The sequence below is a fragment of the Trachemys scripta genome, chromosome 9, assembly GCF_013100865.1.
Source record: "Trachemys scripta elegans isolate TJP31775 chromosome 9, CAS_Tse_1.0, whole genome shotgun sequence".
NCBI classification, from domain to species: domain Eukaryota; kingdom Metazoa; phylum Chordata; order Testudines; family Emydidae; genus Trachemys; species Trachemys scripta.
Genome location: NC_048306.1, coordinates 67,882,680 through 67,897,895, shown reverse-complemented (window position 1 = coordinate 67,897,895; position 15,216 = coordinate 67,882,680). Strand labels below are relative to the sequence as shown.

General features: G+C 39.1%; 1 protein-coding gene across 1 annotated transcript in view; it reads left to right on the top strand.

Annotated features, from left to right (window-relative positions):
- CUL3 (cullin 3) overlaps positions 1–11,077 on the top strand; it is a 109,335-nt gene extending 98,258 nt beyond the window's left edge. The window contains exons 14-16 of the mRNA XM_034781197.1: positions 1,184–1,370; positions 8,769–8,914; positions 9,866–11,077. Coding sequence (XP_034637088.1) covers positions 1,184–1,370; positions 8,769–8,914; positions 9,866–9,997 — 465 coding nt within the window. The 3' untranslated portion in view covers positions 9,998–11,077. The remainder of the gene's footprint in view (positions 1–1,183; positions 1,371–8,768; positions 8,915–9,865) is intronic.
- Positions 11,078–15,216: the final 4,139 nt, after the last annotated feature.

The window sequence follows — 15,216 nt, the reverse complement described above, 5'->3', positions numbered from 1 at the left end:
CACCCTAGAGGTGGGCTTTTTGGGTATTGGCAGGTGTAACGTGAAGGTGTTGCGCTAACACAGTCCGAAAGCACATTGCAGTAGTTCAAAACTTCAGCATCTATAAGAAAATGGAAAATGAGAATTGATTCCTCAGCTTCTAAATGGCTCTCAGTAGAACTCTCAGAAACACTGACTTTCTACGTGGATCCAACTAGTGTTAACATTTTTATGAAGAAGACAGCAAAACATGCCATAGCTTATATTTCTCCCAACAAGTGACTCTGAGAGGCACTAAAACTACAGAAACACTTGATGGAAGTTTGAGGGACTCGATAGATAAGCTGATAACACTGCTTTAGAAGACTGCGTGCAAAGCACTGCTGGGGTATATTTCTGTAGGAATTTTATGCTTTGTATGGGTTTTAAGTGTTTGCACTACTAATGTTTTAGTAGTCATCTTTCAAATGTCATCTGTTGTACTTTGAGCTGAGGTGGACCAGACTGTCAGTTTTGTTCTCTGCTGAGTGTAAGGTGGAAACAAAACTAATCTTAAGCAGCTCTATACTTTTTTAGGAGTGTACTCTGCAGGAGGGTGAGAAAACACGTTTTTGTGAATAAGCTGGTGCCAGGATGAGACTCATATTTGATATTTCTTGTAAGGCTGTCAGCTTTTCATGTGAGCAAACTGCCTTACCTGGCTTGATAAGGTACTTTTGATAGCTTTCTGTCAGAAATTTCCTTGATTGCTATGTATATTTTTTTCATTGAACTGATCATGAAAGTAACTTTGGAGCTCAGGTTTCATTCCATAGAACAACTTAGGAGAGAATGGAAATAAACCCTTTTGGCTTTCTCAGGAGATAAATTGAGTGTTAACAGTTAATTATTCATTTTGTTCTCTTCATCACACTGGCAGCTGTTGACTTTAAATTATACTTGAAGAAATCCACTTTCTCTAAATTAACCCATGTTCATCATAAGCCTTTTTGCATAGTGCTTATTAGACTATCACTAAATGAATTCTAACTTTTCAGGCATCTAAAGAATCTAAATATCAGAATTTAGTTTTGCGAGCCAAGGATTATCTTTTTGAGCAATCAGGGTTTGGGGGTTTTTTTGCACCCCGCCCCTCCAAAATAAGCTACCTAACGTGTTCTGACATTAATTATAAACTATTGATGATGTCATGATTTTCCTTCAGGAAATTCAACAAGAAACTGATATCCCTGAAAGAGAGCTTGTTAGAGCCCTACAGTCCCTTGCATGTGGCAAACCAACACAACGAGTTCTCACAAAAGAGCCTAAATCAAAAGAAATAGAAAATGGTCATATATTTACAGTGAATGATCAGTTCACATCCAAATTGCACAGAGTCAAGATTCAAACGGGTAAGTCTATTTTTATATTCTGCTCTCTTGTACTCGAAAAATACCTTAAGTTGTAAAATGTTGGCATCTATATTGAAGGTAAATGCATCACACTAGCAAAAGGAAAATATTAAGCTATAAAACCTGTTGTCATTGACTAGTAGCCTGAAAACAAAAATTTAAAAGAGGAAGAAATCCAAAGCACTTACAGAAAGTAATAGTTGAATTAAGTGGGGATGGGGTTTTTTTTTGTTTTTTTTAAAGTATGTAGTCCTTTCCAAGGAGAAGAAGGTGGAAGGACTGTAGCTTTTAAATTAAATTACTATTTTTTAAAACTTACCAGGCTGTGTTCTGATTTACTTGGCGAGAGAGAGGGAGAGAGAGACATCTATCTCAGCGGTTCTCAAACTGTGGGTCGGGACCCCAAAGTGGGTTGCCAACCCCGTTTTAATGGGGTTGCCAGGGCTGGCTTTAGACTTGCTGGGGGCCAGGGCCAAAGCCAAAGCTCCATTGCCTGGGGTCAAAGCCCAAGCCCAAGGCCTTCAGCTCTGGGCGGTGGGGCTCAGGTTACAGGCTCCCTGCCTGGGGCTGAAACCCTTTGGATTTGGCTCCCCCGACCTGGGGCAGTAGGGCTTAGGTAAGCTTGGGTTTTAATTCCCCCCTCCTGGGGTTGTGTAGTAATTTTTGTTGCCGGAAGGGGGTCATGGTGCAATGAAGTTTGAGAACCCCTGGTCTAGCTCATAGACGTATAACTTACTCTCCTGCTATGAAATTACTGATTTGTTGTTTTCTTCAGTGAACATTGGGTGTTTTTCCTGGCTGTGCTCGATGTTCATTGGATTTTATACACAATTCTTTCTGATCCGCCGGTCTCCCCGTGGGCAGCACCCAGTCTCCCAGCGGGGAGCTGGTAGCTTTGTGGGCGCAGCCCGGCTTGAAGCGGGGAGCCCAGGGGGTAGCCTGCTCAATACAATCATCAGCATTCTTCCTTCCATTTTCTCAGTGTTTGGGAATCTGTAATGACAAACAAATCAATTCTAAGCACTGTAAGAATGAATATCCTTTTCAATTTCTGCCCGCCACTGTTCGACCATCCCTTTTCAGGGACCCATCTCACAAATCAATACTCTTTCAAGAAGTTCAGATTCTGCTTACACTAGGGGCCACAGAAGAAGTTCCCCTTCGACATCAGAGAAAGGGATTTTATACACAATTCTTTCTGATTTCCAAGTCCAAGAGGGTTTGAGATTCATTCTAGATCTTTGAAATCTCAAGTATGTGAGATTTTGCAAGATCTCCCTAGCATGTGTTTATTCCTTCCCTAGATTGCAGTGACTGGTTTGCTTCCTCAATCTGCAGGATGCTTACTTCCATATGGTGGTCTCACCAAATCACAGGAAGTCTCTGAGACTTGTGATAGTGGGACAGCGTTATTAGTACACAGTACTTCCCTTCAGCCTATTATTAGCCCTGCCACTATTCCCAACTGCTTGGCAGTTTTGGCAGCCTGTTTGGAGGAAAGTAATTTATGTTTTCCCTTATCTGGACAATTGGTTCATTCAGGGTAGATCTGAATATCAGGTTCTCTACCACATCAGGTTTGTCCTTTGTCTTTTCAACTGTCTAGAAATCTACATTTTCCCCAACACACAATCAAGTTCTTTAGAAGTTCTATGATTTTGACTGCGTTTCTACATCAGAAGAGATTTGAGACAATTCACTAGTTGTGCCTCTCTCTCGAGCCACACTTTACCACCACAGTCTGAGCCTGTCTGAGGTTACTAGGCCACATGGCCTCATGTACTTATGTGACCCAACTTGTCAGGCTGTGCATGCACATCTTCCATGGGTGACTAAAGTCAGTCTATTGACCAAACAGATATCCCTTAGACAAGTTGGTCCATGTACCTCCTTCTGTTCTAGTCTCTTTAGAATGATGGATGGATCAAAAAAAGTATGCGGGGGGAGATACTATTTTCTTGTCCTCTTCCATCCAAGACTGTCATTATCGATGTGTCCGATAGGATGGGATGCTTACATATGTTTGCTAGCCAAGCATGGACAGAAGACAAATCGACCCCTCATATCTATATCCTCAAATTTTGGCCAGTTCTCAAGGCTTGCTGTGCTTTTCTCCCTCACGTCAAGATATTGTAGGTCCAGATTATGACGGGTTGCCCCCCTTTGGATGCCACCTGATGTGCTGAGATACCACTGAGCCTGCCTGTTATGCCAGCCTGGGCACCCTTTTTACCTGTCTTGCTGAGCCAAGCTATTAAGCTTCCTCCAGCACACACACACAGGCAGGGCCACACCAAACTGCAGAAAAAAACAGACACTGAGATTAATTCTGGGAAGGCTCAATTTAAGGGATTTGCCCCAGCCCTCAGGTGTCCACCTGCCTTGGAGTGCAGACCCAAAGATATGTTATGAAATCCACCTCCTCCCTCAATGTGGAGGAAGGGATGCACAGCCTCCCTCTCTTCCCCTCCCCCCCCCCCCCCCCCCCCGCTCCCCGGGTTGTGTTTATAAACAAGAAATAAGTTTATTAACTACAAAAGTGAATTTTAAGTGAATATAAGAGATCACAGACCAGAACAAAGCCGATTACTGAGCAAATAAACCTAAGTACTCAGGCTAAGCTCAATATACTTAAGAAACAGGTTAAAAAATGTAATTTCTTACCCTAAATGTTATTTTAGGCAGGCTGCAAAGTTTCTGTGGCTCAGAGTTCCAGTTATATTTCTTTTCAGACTGGACCCCTGTCTCAGTCTGGACTCCCCCCGCCTTCCCTTCAGGTGGCTTTAGCAGTCTTTTTTCTTGGGCAGACAGGCTGGAGAGGAGGAGTTCCATTTGCCTTCCTCCCCACCCTTAAATAGAATTTACATAAGGCAGGAATCCTTTGTTTCCCAAACTTGACCCCCCTTCCTTTACAGTGGAAAGTTACAAGAAGTCCCAGATAATGTTTAGTATCAGGTGACAAGATCACCTGACCTAGTAGTGTCACAGTTACATACCCGGATGCTGCTCAGGAGGGAGAGAGATTAGTGTTTTCATGGTTTTGTTGTTCCTTCCTGATGGCTCATCAAATTTGATGGCCTGTCATCTGGTGGGTGTCTTCCCAATACACACTCAGTTGTAATGGTTACATAGTCCATATTCCGAACTTTAGATACAGAAGTGATGCAGGCATACAAATTGGATAATCACATTTAGTAAAATAACCTTTCCAATGATATCCTACAAGACCCGTCTTGCATAAAGTTATGTCATATCCGGGCTCCCTATGAGCAGTACCCGGGCTCCCAGCGGGGAGCTGGTAGCTAGGTGGGCCCAGCCCGGCTCGGAGTGGGGAGCCCTGGGGGTAGCCGGGCTCTAGCTAGAACCACCCATCCTCCCCAGGATGACAGCTGGGCCTTTTTCTCAATATCACGGCTCCGTGCTGGAGCCATGAAATTGACAAGAATGACAGCCAACAACTGACATAAGTAATGCACGTACACTGCATCGCCCTAACTAAATTGACATAAGCCTTGCACCTCTTGCGGAGATGGAGTTATTATGTCTGTGTAATAGGGCCCTTACATTGGTGGGACCAAGGCTGTAGTGTGTACACTGACATAATTAGGTCAACATACACTGCTTTACATCAACATAACTCTTTAGTGTAGACCATGCCTAAATAATACTTGACTAGTTCTTTATCTATTTTAGCCTCCGATTTTCCCCATTTACATTGATGTTTACTGCTAACCTTTTCTGATGAAAACTGAAACAAAAACACTTTGGTCATTGCTGCATTTTCTCTTACTCTTTCCCTCTTCACTGAGCAATGGGCATACCCTGTCATTGGTCTTGATCTTCTTGTGTCTGATGTATTTTTAAAATGTTTTCTTGTTAGCCTCTGTATTGCTAGCTAGTTTAATCTTTTTTTGTGCTTTGGTCTTTCTAATTTTGCCTCTACATGCTTGTCTTGTGTTTTTTATAATCATTCTTCATAATTTGACCTAGTTTCCACTTTTTATATGACTAGTTTTTGAGTTTCCAGTCGTTGAAGATCTCCTGGGTAAGCCAGGGTGGTCTCTTACCATACTTCCTGTCTTTCCTATATGCCGAGATAGTTTGCTCTTGTGCCCTTAATCACGTCTCTTTAATAAACCTACCAACTTTCCTGAATGCTTTTTTTTAACTTAGACTTGCTTCCCACAGCATCTTACCTACCAATTCTGAGTTTGCTAGTCTGCCTGCTTGAAGTCCATTGTCTTTATTGTGCTGTTTTCCCTTCTGCCATTCCTTAGAATCATGAGCTCATCATTTCATGGTAACTTACACCCAAGCTGCCTTCCACCATCAAATTTTCAACCACTTCCTCCATATTTGTCAGAATCAGTCTAGAACAGCCTCTCCCCCAGTTGCTTTGTCCACCTTCTGAAATAAAAAGTTGTTTCCAGTGGATTCCAAGAACTTCTTCAGTTTGTCCTCCAGTTCAGTGAAGATCTTTTGGGGCTTTTGGGTTTTTTTTAACCTGATGGTTTCTAGACTTTTAAAAGGGATTGTTTAATTATTTCCCTGGGTAAAGGATGCATTGCCACCTTGGAATCTTAATATTTTATTGGCCACTTTAATGGGCCTTCCATTTGAACCTATAGGCCACCTGTTTTTTGTGTCGCCTGTGTCAGAAGACATCTTTTCTCATAGTCATTGTTAGCCAGAAGAATGGGTGAGCTTCAGGCTGTCACTGCAGGACTCCCATATATACTATGTTTTCAAAGATAATGTAACTTTGTGGCCACAGCCGAAGTTCCTGACTGAAGTGGTATCTGCCTTTCATCTGAGCCAGACAATATACTGACTGGTTTTCTTCCTTCAAAACCACACTTACATAAAGATGATGAACGTATACGTACTTTGTATGTATGGTGAGTATTAATCTTTTAACTGGACAGGACTAAATCTTTCAGGTTGTTTCCTTGACTTGTGTATTTCTTATGCTGATAGAATGAAAGGTCACATCACACACAATTTCTAGATGGAATATTTCCTGTATTACTGTAGTTTATGGGGTAGCGAACACACTGCCTCCACAGAGACTGTCTGCTCACTTAATGAGAACATAAGCTACTTCAATGGCTTTTCTGAAGGACATATCCATGTTGGATGTTTGTAGAGCTGCCACTTGGCCGTCTATGCATACCTTCACTCATCATTACGCCATTGTGACTGCTTTGAGATCTGATGCAATTTTTGGGAAGGCTGTGTTGTAGTCACTATTAGGGCTCAGAGTGACTTTACCGCCTAGCAGTACTGCTTTGTGAGTTACTGCTGAGTAATACACATGTGCAGCCACTTGAAGAAACAAAAACTATTACTTACCTGTATTGTAACTGTTTTTCAAGATGATGTTGCATGTGTGTATTCCACTAAACCCTTCCTTCCCTGTGCATTGGAGTCCTGTTTCATCATATTTCTGGCATAAAGGAACTGAGGGATTGGGGCAGCACTGCCCTTTTATAGGCTCAGGAGAGGCCATGAATATGTGCAGGGTGCATGCAACGCCCTGACAGGTACTTCTGCAAAAAACTCTTTGGCTCCAGCATGCTGGGTGTGCTGGGAGTGGAATACCTGTGTGCAGCAACATCTTGAAGAATAACCGTACAGGTAAGTAACCATTTTTGTCTAGCTCACTAAAGTTTTGAAGTTAAATGGTGGAATATGTTGAGACACTTGTATATGTATATGCATATGTGAGTGGAGTGTGTTAGTACTTAGTACTTATTATTTATACATTATATGTATGAACTAAGATCTATCTAACCCCTATCCCACAATACACAGTGGTAGCATTTAAAAAGCATCTTAAAATATTCTGTAATTTTGAGAGAGATTCTTTTGACTTGTAATAGAACATATCACTGGAACTGGTAATCTCTCAGATACATTTTAAGTGCAATCACTGTACTTCTCTCATGCCAGACATTGCAAATATTAGACATTTTAACCCTTTCCTAACAGTGGATGTGGACAAGACTGCAAACATCTTAAACCCAAAGTATGCTCTTGTGATTACACTACATATATGTTGTTGCATAAACTACAGTGAACTTGGGTGTCTGCAGATGAAAGCAAAATGCCAAGGTATCCATGATTTAACATGTCTACCTTGCATGGAGTATTCTTAAGGTGGCAGAGATACAATAGCAGGTTACCAGTGTTTTAGAGCACCTTAACTAGTGCCTCACATACTCTGTGGCACAAGGGGACCAAGTTCTGTGGCAACACCTAAATTCCAATGGGATACTAAATTATTCTCTTACTGTGCAATCCTCTTATTCCCATCACCCTTTGCACTACATAAACAAGTGCAATTATGGCTCTTAATTGAACATATTGATGAAAAATTCATACAGTTATTTTCATCAGAGGTTATATTTGAGTTTTGGCCTCTTGTTTTCTAGGCTAGCAGCACAACAGAACCAATTCTTGACTCCATGAGAGGATGTATCTTGCAGCATTCTCTAGTGAACAACTGAAAAGGAAGGTTCTTTCTATCTTTAGCCAGAGGGAAGGCTGCCATGATGTTCAGGGTTTTTGAGTGGAGAGAGTAAAATGAGGAAAAAGGATATCTTGAAGCTAGACGACTCCTATTCAAAAGCAGGAAATATTGAATTTGTGTATGGGAGAAGAGGTGCCTAGAAATAATAGCTGTAGGTGGAGAGAGACTGGAAGCAAGGACAGAAATAAGAAATTGGTGATGGTAGAAAATGCTCAAAATCCAAAAAGGGCAGAAAACAAAGTGAATAGGTTGATTGGTATTTTTCTTTTGGCTAATTATCTTCAGCAGTTTAACTGGTTTGGAAAGTAACCTTGTAAATAAAATTCTGTCCCTTTCCTTACTATGTTGCAATTCCCACTGTAATTGAAACATCGCCTTAATTGAAAAAGTCTCTTGACAAGCAAAGGAAATAAAACCCAACTACGCTGTCAGAATTGTTTTCTTTGACACACACTCTAAATTATGTGCAATTTAATAAGAAAACACCATATATAACCCATAGTTTCAAAGTTAATTTGGCAAAATCTGTGTAGTTTTAAAGAGAAGAATCTTCAATATGACAGTAGCCAAAAAAAGTTTTGCAAACAAAGTTCAGTACTGTTTAAAAAGCTGAGAAGTTTAGTACATTAAATTTTAAACAGTAAATAGCAACTGACAAAATAGTAACACATACTTACTTACATGTGCATTGATTGCTATGTATGTCTGTCTTCTTGTGGCCACGTTTCATTAAAAACCACACTTGAAAATGTCACAAACCAAGAAACTTAATTCCTCTGTGGGTGAAATTTAAATTTTGTGCATATTCATATTATTGAAATTAATAATTTTGACTTTTGCTTAAGGTATTTCATCTTCTCTTTTAGTTGCTGCCAAACAAGGGGAATCGGACCCAGAAAGAAAAGAAACAAGGCAGAAAGTAGATGATGACAGAAAACATGAGATAGAAGCTGCTATAGTGCGGATAATGAAATCTAGAAAGAAGATGCAGCACAATGTGCTAGTAGCAGAGGTAACATCACATATAGTATTGACGTGGTTAAGAGGTTAGGAAAAGGGCACATCTTAGATTTCTCTGTCAATTCTTACTCTTCTGTTAATGTAGCGAAGTTACAAGGCCTTATCAGCAGTTCGATTTTTAAACTGATTCTAGAGAGACTTGATATTTTTATCTCATACCTCTGGAAGCATAGATGTATTTAATTCCTTTAGTTGCTATTATGTCAACCAGTTGTTTATAGTACAGTGTTTTATAATAAAAAACAGTGAGTTGACTGCAAAAGGTTGATATCCTGTATTGAACTTGTAAATTGCCAACCATGGGGTCTGATGAGCTGCCAAGGGGAGTGAGTTTCAAAGAGTGAACCTTTTGTAGGGAGAGTCCTGACACTCATAGTTACTAAATTTGAAGGCTGCACAGACAGCAAATGTCTCCAGCCAGTTCTAACTGTCATCATGGTTGTAGGTTGAGAGGCTTCATGATAAACACACAATTGCACCAAGAAGTGAGAAAGCTGACGATGAGAAAACTTCAGCACAGAATTCATGCCAACCATTCTTCTGAGTATAAATTGATAGGCTGCTGGTGTGAGGAAGGATGTTTTCTCCCATGTGTGTAACTGCTTAATTGCCTGCCCTGGTGCATTATTGGTTTTTGTCTTTCTCTGAAATATCAGCTATTGACAGTAATGGAGGCCGAATATTGGATGTGATGGACCAGTGGTACAGAAATAAAAAACAAATTTATTTTTATATGGATCAATCTAATTTCTATTACAAACTCAATTTTTTTCACTTGGTTAGTACCTGAAGTGTGCAGCTGGCCATGTAAACTTTAAAGGTTACACCCAACCTGTTTTAACAAATGTTTTTTATGATTATTTTTAGTGTACTTTTGTGTTGTGCAGCCTAACGCATTATCATCTGCAATATAGCATTAATTATTCTTGTTTTTATGTCCTAGGTAACTCAGCAGCTGAAAGCCCGATTCTTACCAAGTCCAGTTGTTATTAAAAAACGTATTGAAGGACTTATTGAGAGAGAATATTTGGCACGAACACCTGAGGATCGCAAAGTATACACTTACGTAGCATAAAATGCGTTCAGCAAATTTGATTTATTCTTGGACTATACTCTCCGCATGAACTGGGAAGTTCTTTTAAATCATTAATATTAAAGACGACCATCTCTTCTATTAAATTACAATACATGTTCTAGACCATGCAGATCAAGCCTTTACTCCTTTTGAGAGTTTTCAACATCAATTGATTGAGCTTCAGGCTTTTCAACGTTATCCCTGTAGAGATCATTCTTATAATTCCTCGGGAAAATGTGAACGTGCTGCGTTTGTTTTCAAAATTGTATGAAAACACAAAAAATAAAAACAAATTTAGAAAATACAGCTCATTAAAAAATAAAATTGTTGGAATTTCATTTCCCCAAATCTTCAGTGTTGATGTAAATGTGTTTCTGTAGTGTTGCTTAGCACTTTGCGCATTGTATAAGTTGGGTTTAAAAACAACACAACTGGTAAGACAGAATTCCCGGTTATATTGCTCTGCTTCAGACATTTCTTTAACTAGCCATGTTTAATTTAAATATTTGGTAAATTTATAAAGACCCAAGAATACAATTTTAGCATGCTTCACTCTTCCAGCTGCACTCATTATTGTTCTGGCAATATGATCAGGAACCTTTTTGGGGCTCAGTAAAAACCGTAATAATTTTGGCTTTCCCTTCTGTAATTTGAGTTCTTCCAAATTAAGTTCTATATTGATTAGGTTTGTTCTGGTTTCTTTATAGGAAAAAGGAAAAGGTTTTAGTGTGTATAAACTGTATAATAATTTTTGCTGTTGTACTCACTGCTGATAGTGGATTGTACAGGGCGATGTTTTTATTTCACTTAATGTAGACACAATAAATTTAAAATAAACGGATTTAGTGTACACACACCACTAATTCAGTTGTTTTAGAGCACAGGGAGTACAATTTGTTGAACTAAATACTGCCCCTTGAAGAAACGCACCAAGACTATACCTTGTTTATTAATGTCATGACCAACCAGAAGGTTTCCCACCTTAAGTACGTATTTTAGGAGATTAAAGTGAAGCCATTGTGCACTATTGTTTTAAAATGCAATCTGAAAATGCAATAAATATTCTTACTTTAATCTTAATGAAATCTTCAGTTCTTACAGCAAAACTTCTTTTACATATTGTCGATGTGGTTCAAACCATGGATTTCAAAATTGTGATTCAAGGGCATCGTTTTTCTTTGATAAGTCAGTTTCACTGCCTGCGGATGTGTATTGTATTAAAGATTTTTGATTAAGATATAGTTTTGACCTTACAAAGAATGTACTCTGTGCAGCTTTTCTGCCATAACTATGGTTTCCCCCATTTTTCATCAAACTACTGTACTTTTATTCTCAGTTCTCCTTAATTGTGCTTTTTCACAAGAGATTTAAAAATGTAATTGGGAAAGGTTGCTTATAACATAGGCACCAATTTGGAGTCAAAAAAGCCTGGTTAATGGTCATGAAGCATTAAGGTACTGCTGGTGCATTTGTTAACTGTATCTGACAAAGGTGTCTGTTCAGATATATGATAAAGTCTATCAACATAATTTCAGTATGGATAAAGATGCCACATAACAGTTTCCATTGCATTTGGGGCAATGTTTTTACTCTGGTCTGCATATGTGTGTAGATTGATTTTACTTTTGTTTCACTGTCAGCATTTGGCAGCTAAGAAATATATTTCTATCTCAAACATTTTATCTTGAATATTTTGTAATTTATGCAACATGCTTCAAAGTCCAAATAAGAGTTTCTTTCATTTTATCCCCAAAAGTTCAAAAAATTTTGATTAGATCAGTTCTAAGTGATCAGAGTGAAAGAAAACTCCCAGGCTTCGACATTTTCTGTCTTTCGCTAACTTCTATTTCAACATTGATACTTGGAAAGCAGTCAGGCTGGAAGGCCTCTGTGGTGTCAGTTATTAAATACCTGTGTGTATATGAATAATATACTTCAAGTGGCAAAAGTATTTATTTATTTTCAGTAATGCTATGGATAGGTAGCAACCTTCCATTATTGTTTTCTAAATACATTTCTAAATAGTAAGATGTTTAAAATTTTCCCCATATATGTGCTTTGTCTCATGTTTTCTGATGCTTACTTTTTACAAATTTCCATAAAGGGGTTTCTTTTCAGATACCGGAAAAACTTGTTTATTTTGTTAAAAGGCATTGATGTTGTGGTAAAGTATCAAAAACCTAGACATTCGAATTTAACACTATGTATTCTGTGTTTTTCAAAAGAAGGGGGGATGGAAAAGTGAAATTCTGATTCCATTGAAGTCCGAGGGAATTTTAGCATTTATTTCAATGGGGACAGAAGTTAATGTTGCATGTGTTCTAGCTCTTGGCTGTCAGATATTTAATGTTATGTGTAAATAATTGTGTGTAGTGGTGTAGCTAATATGTGAAAGGATAGCAGGTAATTTAAACCTTAAATAACAAGGAGTGGAATTTCTTTTGCAGTTTAAAGTGGCTAGAATTTTAAAGAGACAAGATGGGTGAGATAATACTTTTTATTGGACCAACCTGTGTTGGTGACAGACACAAGCTTTCGAGCTACACGGAACTCGTCAGCAACACAAGTTGGTTCAATAAAAGACCTCACCCATCTTGTCTCTCTAGTATCCTGGGACCAGCATGGCTACAACAACACTGCAAACAATAGAATTTTAAAGACATTAATGATTTTGAAATTTGCTTCTGTGATCCTTTGAAAAATCTTACCCATAAACATTAAATGTGAGGTAATGAAGCAGAGGATATCTTAATGTATCAAGATGAGGATATTCAAACTGAAGTCAGACTTAAAGAACAGCAGAAAATTGCTACAGTTCCTTTTAAGGTGAGTTTAGTACTGTGTTTTTAGAATGTATACATGTGAATTTGAAATGTCTTGTGCAAACCGTGGAAATGTCCTGCTGTTCCTTATCTGATTTCACTTCTGATCTTCCTTTCTTAATGAGTTATTAGGCTCTTCCTGTTGAAATTTATTAAAATGGCATATATAGGGTTTATACAGCTGCCTGTATTGATGGAGAATATGAACATTATCAAGCATTTTTAAATACTGCTATGTGTAATTCCTTCAGTAATCTTATTTTTCTATATTAATCTAAGACAGTGAAGTGAAAAATTAAAAAAAAAAAAATAACCTGCAGCTTTTCTTGTAAGATCTCAGGGCAGAATTTCAAACCAATGGTGCCTAAAATTAGACTTCTAAATCCATTTTTAGGTCTCTAAACAGACATGGCCAGACTTTAAGATATGCTGAGCAGCTTTCATTCCCCCTTCCCACGCAAACTGTTAAGTTATAGTTAAGGCTGCATGACTGCAACTCCAACAACACATGATAAAAAGTCATTGCATCAGTAACCTCCCCATCTACACTTTACTTACCGCTTCCCCTTCTCAATCTCAACTACCTCCCTTCCCCATCCACATCTCCACTCTGAGTTGTTTTCTTTTATGATCTTCCTTGTAAATTCAAAATTTATACCATAGTGGTAGCAGTAGCATGGTTTAGTGCAGTGGTCCCCAAACTTTATCGCATGCCCCTCCTTTACTTCTGTCTGTGTGTCCCCCCCCCCCTCCTCTTGGGCTGGGAGCGGGGCTGCACCTCCGGGGAGGGGCACAGAGGTAAGGGGGCCGAGGCTTGGGCCGGGAGCAGAGCCAAGGCCAGGAGCGGAGCTGGGTCGTGCTCCCTCCCCCTCCCATGTGGACTGGCCCAGGCCCCAGCCGCATGGCGCTCAACGTTCCTTTGCGCCCCTTAGGGGAGGCATGCCCTACTACACTTTGTAGACCTCTGGCTGAGTGCTTAACAGTACAGGACTGGGAGTTAGGAGGCTTTGGTTTATGACCAGCTGTGATTCCCATTTGCTGTGTGCCTCAGATAATCCAACCTATAAAATTCCCCCATGCCTACAAAAGTATGTGAGGAGGTTAAGCTTAATATTTATAAAGCAGATTCAGAGTCTTGGATGGGTAAGTGCTTAAGTTAAATAGTAATAGTTATTTTTTTCCCCTAGATTTTTGCAGTCACACGAGTCATTACAGGAATCTTTAACTTTCCTTTTCCTTTGTAAAAGTGAATTGAGTGCTGGTGAAACCTGCTCAGACAGCCCCGAAGCCTTTCACATAAATCCGTCTCCCGCTCAGTTCTAGTGTATTCTAGGATATTTTGATATGATCAGGAAATCAGCAACTGCAAGATACCAGTGTTGTGGACCTGCAGAACAAAAGGGATAAGTTAAGTGCACCCATTGATGGAAATGCCTTTTATCTATGGTTTGAATCAGCTATTACTATAGTTTTCTAGATGCCCTATATAAAATATATTTTTTACCATTGCATTGTTCATGTTGTCTCCTTACATGGAGTGTTTCTTGATTGTTCAGGAGAAACTTGAGTCATTCTGCAGCCATTTTTGAGGAAGGCTTGCATAAAGAGAGAAGTCCTTTCTTGTGGTCCAAAATAGCCACAACTTGGACTTATTTGATCTCCAGTTGTAGTGCATGGCACACATGAGGACCAGCCACCATAAGTGACTGGTTCCTGGTAATTTCATCCTGGGCTTCAGACACTATAATGTTCCTGATCAGGTTACAGGAGAGGTTGCCTCTGTCTGCTAGGCTCCAGTTCATTGCCTGTTTTAAAAATTAGCATCAGGACCTTGACATAGATCTGGAAGTAGTCGGCATGCTGGTGTGATGTGCTCTTTGTCACACTGCTCTAACGATATGTAATGTAAAAGCTTGAGCTCTTAATTTTGGTTAATAGCTTTTACATTGATCCTGGACAGACAGTTTATCAGAATAATCAACGTGCTCAGTGTAAAGCATACTAAAGAGCTGCTACTATATTCTGAATGAATACATCATAATGTGAAAAGATTTAGTGAGACAAAGCACACCACGTATAAGTAAAGTAATTAATTATCGGTGGATGCCAGAGTATGGATTTGTAGCATAACTGTTACAACTAGAACGGAGTGTCCTATGAAGCATTTGTATCATCAATGTATATCCACCAAGTTGGCTTGTCAGACAGCAGTAATATGTTCAAAATGTTTAACCAGTTTGGAAAATGGTAACAGATCTGTGATATGTTGTGTGTTTAAATACTTTTATATTTGTTGCACTGTAAATTTTAGGTGTATGGTGCTTTGTATTTTTTCAGATGAAGAAAAGTTTGTTTTGGATACATATGATGTTATATATAAGGAACTAAGATGGAAAG